At 52.8% G+C, this 7,294-nt stretch overlaps 3 protein-coding genes across 3 annotated transcripts; all 3 read right to left on the bottom strand.

Moving 5' to 3' along the window:
• Positions 1-531: 531 nt before the first annotated feature.
• CDV56_109569 (uncharacterized protein) lies at positions 532-1,920 on the bottom strand (the record flags this gene model as incomplete). Its single annotated transcript, XM_026763188.1, has 1 exon — positions 532-1,920. One exon carries the CDS (start codon positions 1,918-1,920, stop codon positions 532-534), a length of 1,389 nt encoding a protein of 462 aa, XP_026618395.1.
• Positions 1,921-2,624: 704 nt separating this feature from the next.
• On the bottom strand, positions 2,625-4,945 carry CDV56_109565 (putative salicylate hydroxylase; the record flags this gene model as incomplete). The annotated part of the gene is made up of 5 exons (XM_026763184.1): positions 2,625-3,562; positions 3,610-4,456; positions 4,508-4,582; positions 4,635-4,760; positions 4,811-4,945. 5 exons carry the CDS (start codon positions 4,943-4,945, stop codon positions 2,625-2,627), a joined length of 2,121 nt encoding a protein of 706 aa, XP_026618394.1.
• A 726-nt stretch (positions 4,946-5,671) lies between these two features.
• CDV56_109559 (histidinol dehydrogenase family protein) lies at positions 5,672-7,130 on the bottom strand (the record flags this gene model as incomplete). Its single annotated transcript, XM_026763178.1, has 4 exons — positions 5,672-5,920; positions 5,968-6,667; positions 6,719-6,765; positions 6,813-7,130. The coding sequence occupies 4 exons, from the start codon at positions 7,128-7,130 to the stop codon at positions 5,672-5,674; spliced, it is 1,314 nt and encodes a 437-aa protein (XP_026618393.1).
• Positions 7,131-7,294: the final 164 nt, after the last annotated feature.

Below are 7,294 nucleotides of genomic sequence, written 5' to 3'. Positions count from 1 at the left end.
GATCCGGGGGCTGGAGTCCGGGGAAGTGGGGGAGACATCGGAACACCGGCTGGACAAATCAAAATTGTTTCCTGGTACACCGGAGATGATCCAACTGAAGCTACGGGGACCGATTGCTCATGGAGAGTCCATTGGTTTAAGAATTATTGGGAAATAGTGTCAGGGAGAATATGCAACTGGCCAGTAAAATGAGATGATTCGTCACATAGGGTATGCGTAGGCGAGGCGGGATAGCCACAATGACTGCATGAGACACAGCTGGAACTCTCTACTTGCCAATTATTCTAGGAAAAATGTGGATCGAAAAGCACGAGCAAGGTGAGTTGCTTCTAAGCTAGTAGCAAGAAGTACTTCCCTGATGATGAACCGTTTGAGGCTAAAGATTGACTAACAAAGAATGACTAGTACAATGGAGGCTGATAGCCTGATATTATCTAGTTCTGACTAGCTGAGAACTGGAAATAGTCCCCTCACAAAACTGTCTCTCCCAAGGCAAGCAGACCACATATATCCAAATTTGCATGCCGTTAACTAGTGAAAGCGAGGCTTGAGGTGTCCACCACCAGGCAGGCTGACGGTCTTGGACTTGAGCCACGCGTTGGAAGCCACAGACGGATTGTAATATATATTGTAGCCCCTGGAACGGATGTTCTTGTTGTTTGCGTCGGCATTAGTAAAGTTCTGCACACTGACATCCCGAGTCAGAGTCCAGGTGGAGGTCTCATCAAGAGACACGGCAAAAGTGGCGGTGCCCTTGCCCGCAGTGTAGGCAGATCCCGTCCAACTGGAGTGGTCCGTGAGACTCCAAGAGATTGAGCTGCCATTGTATGCGACGATGTCACCCTCGAGGGCAGACTCCGCCACAGAGACAGTAACCTCAGCAGGCTGAATGGACGAATTCTCCTCCGATCCGGCAAAGTACTGGAATGCCTGGGTTACCTGGGAGGAATTGGCAATGACGAGGATACCCGAGGCTGGGTCGAGCTCCGTGGCAACGAGAGTAGCGGTGGCAATGACGTTACCAAACCACAGGGCAGCCATGTCCTTCCTCAGAGTCGTGAGTCGAGAATTTTCAAAAGATATCGAGGCCCCGCTCTGCCTCTGCGAAGAGGAGAACATGACGGTTCCGGCCAATAAACCAGCAGTCAGATCGACGTTTTTGAATACCGCCTTCTGCGCCCCGTCGCTGAACAGTGTAGGCGCCTTCTCAGCCAACCCAACGACGTCGGTACCGTAGATCTCACCGAGGGCGTAGAAGATGGCACTGCCAATACCCGCCGTGTGAGCAACCGAGTCGCTAACATGGAGATAGCCGGCCGGGCCGTCACCGGAAAAGGAGGAGCAGCGATTTCCGCCAGAGTAGTGGCGCACATTCGACGCGTAGATGGTGCCATTGCCTGCCGCGTAGAGGCCATGGGCAACAGGTCCGGAGCTGTAGAGATTCGTGTTGCTCACATGGACGGTTGTCCCAGTACCATAGACAAAGATGTTGGCCGCACCATTGTGCACGGTAATGTTGCTGTCCTCGATGTATGCAGTGGATCCGTTGGCAATGTTGATGGCCGCGTTGACGCCGAAAAAGCTCGCCTGGTTGAGCCAGGTGCAGTATCCCTCCTTGATCACCTCCACATGGGACAGATTGACATTAGCGCCCTGCGTGGCAACGAGCACACTCGTATCGTTGGAATTGACCGTCAAGGTCTGGTGGTCCAGCTCCGCGTCCGTGTCAACGTAGTAGTAGGGACCGGTGATGTTATAACTCAAAGACATGGGACCACCGTTATCAGTGGTGTAGTCCGCCATGATAGCATTGTCCTTGGCATCCGCGGTCAGATCGGCGTAGTTGCTAGGATCCACGACGGAAACTGAGCCCAGCACAAGGGAGCTGAGGGCCAGCAAAAGAAGAGAGTGAATGGCCATTTTGTCAGAACGGCTTGCGAGGCGAACAGGTGTTTTGAAGTCTTCTAGTCCGAATTGCTGATATGGTAGCTGTATGTACACAAGCCCAATTTATAGGTTTCTCTGCCATATCCTTGACGCGACCAAGCGTACGAATTCATCGTAGGATCAGCATCATCAACAACCTTCCTCGTTGGGAGAATGAATACATGCAAGAAACCTGGGGTAGGTGGAGCCGTAGCGCCTTGTCGTTTCTCCTCAAGCTTTAATTGAGACGGCGGTCCCGAATAGGAGGGGAACGAAGCTATAATGAGACCGATATTGGGGGACGCGTGGCCTGCAACTTAGTGTGCATATGAATCGCTTTTGGACCAGTACGCCTAGTAGTCTCCTTTACGGCCTAGATGACCGCCAGTGAAGGAGTAGAATGATTACTCCATTTTATCGTAACATCCTCAGAGAGCAGTGGCCATTTGGACTGATTTCCTGCGCCATATATTCTCAGGTGAAGGAAACCAGCAATGATGGGATATAAAACTCATTCTTCGATACTACCCAGCGTCGGGACCCATTTTTACCACAGATCTACAAATAGAACAACCTTGATGGTTAGGATCACATATGTGGTGATATCTCATGTCGAGTTCAATATTGAGATCGTGAGAAGAAATTAGTATATTCTCGCTATCAGCTAAACAAAGTAGTAAAAGGCCGCGGCAAGCTATCTATTCAATTGGCCTCATTCCCGAAACATCGGGCACTCCCTCTCCCTCCACCACCCTGGCACTTACAATCTCATATACCGGAAGTTCTGCGAGTCGCGAAATGACATGATGGAGTGTAGGCAGCTGCTCCCAGTCCAGCGGGTCGATTTGGAAACTGGCCTTGGACGAGGTCCATACCTTGTGTGGACGGGGGGTGGGCACAGCCTCCGAGAAGGGATCAAAGGCCGCATATTCTTCAGCTGCTTTGTTCTTGTTCGAACGACCGGTCTGCGGGATATATTTGTATACCAGGATCCCATCGTCAGATTCTCCACTGAACCCTCCGGGAGTCGTCGCTGGGTCAACTTCGACCAGATCTTCAAGCAGGAAATGGCCCCAGAGCGCTCCCTGCCACCCTGTACGAATCCGATACGAGTTTGCCCGACGGTAGATGTCCACCGAAGTATACAGCTTAGGAGCGCCCAGCTCTTCTCTTCCGGACACGATGGGGTCGGTCAATGATTCGAAGAGGATGGGCAGGTAGGAGCCTCGGATAACAGTGCCGTCCTCCTTGACGTACTCGACGCCATGAACATACAAACCGATGTGAGAATACCCTGAGCCACCCAGCCACTCCATCTTGTTCAGTGTGGTCTGCGAGAAGGACGCATATGCCACGGTATCAGGGGCGCTGAATCGCCACCCACGACGGTCCGGGGGAAAGAGGTTCTGAAGTACGGTACGTGAGGTCTTGAACTTGATCGAGGCAGTGGTGAAGGTGGATTTGGTGCCATCGCGGGGGACGCCCAAGTGGTTCTGACGCGGACCGGGCATGGGACCAAAGGCGATGGGCATGCGCCAGTAGGGATTGGGGATGCGTTTCCACGTCCATTCGCGGAGTCTCTGCGTCGAATTATCCCACTCGTCGTGGCCAAAGTTGTAGTTGGTAAAGCCGTACACTGAGGCAGTTAGTGTGGTGTTCGAAGGAAAAAAGCAGAAGACTTACTGTCAGCGGTTTCCTGTCCATCGATACGATCACGGCCGGCCAGCCGAGAGAATTGTTGTATGCGGGTAGCCCGTTCATGACGGATCGCATCATACAGCTGGAGACGCTCGGGAATTTCCTCGACGGGCGTCCCCAGAGGCAGCACTACGGCCAAGGCAGCAGCGTCTTCTATCGCAACGCCCGCTCCCTGGCCTTGATGGGGGAGGAAGGGATGGGCGGCGTCACCCAGCAGAGCCAAACGACCCTCGTACCACCGCGGGATCTCCTCCATATCTAGCAGCTTCCACACTCGCACACTCTGCGGATCCGCCTTGCTCACCAGCTTTAGCACTGCAGGGTCAAACGAGGAGAAGATCTGGAGCATCTTCTGTAGATTGCCTGACTGGCCCCAGCTCTCATCTGCCTCTTCCGCCGACTCCTCCTCTGGGTGAATCAACACGAAGTTCAACACAGTGTTTTGCGATGTGGGATAGAGCACAATCCGCCGATCGGCACCGTACCAGATGGACAGCTCTCCCGGACGCTCGACCAGAGCGGCGGTCTCGGGATCGTCCAGCGCTGCTTGCTTGGATACAAGGAAGCGAAAGGCACTCTTGCCGCAGCAGGAAGCCTTGACATTTCCGCCTGGAATGGCACTGCGGGTGACGGAGTGGACTCCGTCGGCTCCAACCACCAAATCACCCTGGAGTCGGGTCCCGTCTTCCAGGGTGATGGTGGCTGTCGCTGGGTCGACCTGTACCACCCGACTGGCGGTTCGGAAGGGGATAGCCTCGCGGTCCGCGTCGCCGCTCATCGCTGCCCTCTTAAGTTGGTTATGCAAATCAATGCGATGAGCCAGGAGCCATTGCTGGAAGTGGTTAGAATGGTGCCCTCAAGACGACTTGGCAGTGGTACTCACATGCTGCCATCTCTTGTTTTGCTCACCAAGATCGATGGCTCGTTCGATGTGGCCCAGAGAGGTATATTCAACGAGCTAAAGGGTCTGATTTAGTATTTGAGATTTCGATCAATAGCATGATGCGTACCCTCTCCATCAAGTTTGCGCCAAACTGCTGCGCATCGATGCCCAGTCGCTTAAGGATCCCATTGGCATTCGGGGCAAGATGGAGTGCTGCGCCGGTCTCAACGGCCAATCGAGATTGCTCGAAGATCTGCAATGGTCAACCGTCTTTTGTTGTCCGAAGTAGGTCGGATAACACACCTGCACATCATGGCCTTGCCTACGAAGGGCAATTGCGGCTGTCAACCCACCAATGCCACCTCCTACGACTAAAACCTTCAAGGAGGACGGACTGGTTGTCTGGTTTGTCGCGACTGTTCCGTTAATAGCTGCCATTGCGTGGGATATCGACTGCAAGTAAAGAAGAGACACAATAGTGGATAGGTAGCGCACCGCAATGATAATTGCAGTTGAGGACCTTTTGTACGGAGTAACGATTACCTTTCTTCAAACAACCAGCAGATAATACCAGGTGGGGTAAGGCTTCCAGCTTCCTCTTACGTTTGGTGTCAGCAACCACAGACTTCGGGACCACCGGGTGAGGAGGTGGAGGGGCTGTCGTCTATCCGAACTCATAACATATGCATGCTCACATCGTTTGGTCGTCACCAGGGAGACCGGGATCGTCTGATCTTTCGCACATCAATGAACTAACTGGTTATCATTATTGGCTGATTTAATTTGGGGACTCGGTGGCGAGGGATCTCTGGGACCTTTGAAAAGCAGCTGCAACAAGTGGGAGAATACATCCAAGACCACATCATCGCCATGCAAAGACATGTTGAGAAGATACTTCTTAAATCCTAGTACCTTGACTCGCAAAGTCAACTGTAAGCTTGTATACAAGATCATCATAGGACCGGCAGGTTTACGGATAGAATTCTTATGAGGAAAGCGTCGAAAGATAAACAGCGCTATTCGGAAACCGAGATGAAGCAGAAGTCTAACAACATATAGAGAAGCATGGGTTATATAGGATCAAGTACACGAAGCTTCACCATGCATTGACTCGGAAATGTGAAATGGGCGCCATTCAACTTGTATATTGATTATCCTACTCCTCTACCTATCTCTCTGAATCCATTCAAACTGATCACCCAGATAGTTGTAAGCCCGAAGATCGCCAGACCGTGCATGACCCTCAAAGTTCTCAGCGCGTGCTGCTCTTCCACACAGTCGTCCCAATTCTCCGCTTGCCTGACGGCTGGTAACTTCTTGATACGTCACGGTGCGAAGATACTTTCCTACCCACAGGCCTCCGGTATATCTCGCAGCTTTCTTCGTGGGAAGGACGTGGTTGGTGCCAATGACCTAACTTGGTCAGATTCGAATATTTCTAACTTTCCTCAAGGACATACCTTATCACCGTAGGAGACACAAGTCTTCTCTCCAAGGAACAAAGCACCGTAGGCGGTCATCTTCTTGAGGGCTTCCCGTGGTTCTTTGGTGAGGATTTGCACATGCTCGCTGGCATATTCATCCGCCAGCGTCCACGCCTCGTCAATCGAGTCCACGACGATCACCTCGCCGAATCGATCCCACGATGTCCCTGCGAGTTCCGCAGTGGACAGGTTCTTCAGTAGCTGCGTAATAATCCGCATCGACTCGCGGCCAACAGCCTCGGAAGTGGTGATGATCACCGCGGGCGAATCAGGCCCATGCTCGGCCTGCGAGAGAATGTCCGTGGCCACCGTAAAGGGATCGGCCGTCTCATCAGCCACAATGAGAATCTCCGTCGGGCCCGCAAAAAGATCAATGCCAATTTCGCCGAACATCTGCCTCTTCGCCTCTGCCACAAAGGCGTTGCCGGGCCCTGCGATGAAATCCACCTTCGACATGGTCTCGGTGCCCAGGGCCATGGCGGCGATGGCTTGCACTCCTCCAAGCAGGTAGATCTCGTCTGCACCAGCCAGGTGCATGGCTGCGATGGTGGCATGAGGGATCTGGCCCGCGATAGGAGGAGTGCAGCCAATGACTTTGGGGACACCGGCTACCTTGGCCGTGAGAATAGTCATATGGGCGGAGGCGAGGAGGGGGTATCGACCGCCGGGGATGTAGCTGTCATTAGTTAGTCCAGACTGCTCATTCTGCTCTTTTCGGAGTACATACGCTCCAACTGTCTGGATAGGCAGATTTTTCTGGCCAAGAAACACGCCCTGCGTTTGTCAGTACAGCTTCAAAGACCCGGATTGGACACTCTTACAGGCTGGATTTCGTACTCAAAATCTTTGATCGAGTCTCGTTGCGCTTGTGCAAAGGCTCGCACATTCCTCTGGACCTGCTTGATATCCTCGATTGTCTGCGTAGGGCAGGCCGCGATTGATGCCTCAATCTCCTCTTGGGAGAGCTTGAACGAGGCAGGCGACCATTTGTCAAATTTCTCCGAGTACTTGCGCACCGCTGCGTCTCCATTTGCGCGTATGTCGTCGATCACGCCCTTGACAATGGAACTCACGTCGACTTGGGGCGCTGTCAAGTTCGATGCGGCATCTGCGCGAGTCTTGAGGTAATGTCTTGCCATTGTGTCGTTGAGTCCTGTTTATGGTAGAGCTGAAGAGTGCAGGCTAGAAACTCGTATATCTGTAATTCAGTTGCCATAGTGAGAATACATATAGCCGTAGCGACGCTATGTATTGCCATACAGCTTCTTTCGGCTCCACCCGAGCCAGCGTCGGCCACAAGTCC

The sequence above is a fragment of the Aspergillus thermomutatus genome, assembly GCF_002237265.1.
Source record: "Aspergillus thermomutatus strain HMR AF 39 chromosome Unknown NODE_9, whole genome shotgun sequence".
NCBI classification, from domain to species: Eukaryota; Fungi; Ascomycota; class Eurotiomycetes; order Eurotiales; family Aspergillaceae; genus Aspergillus; species Aspergillus thermomutatus.
The sequence above is the reverse complement of the archived record's forward strand: the minus strand, read 5'-3'. Positions and strand labels throughout refer to the sequence as shown.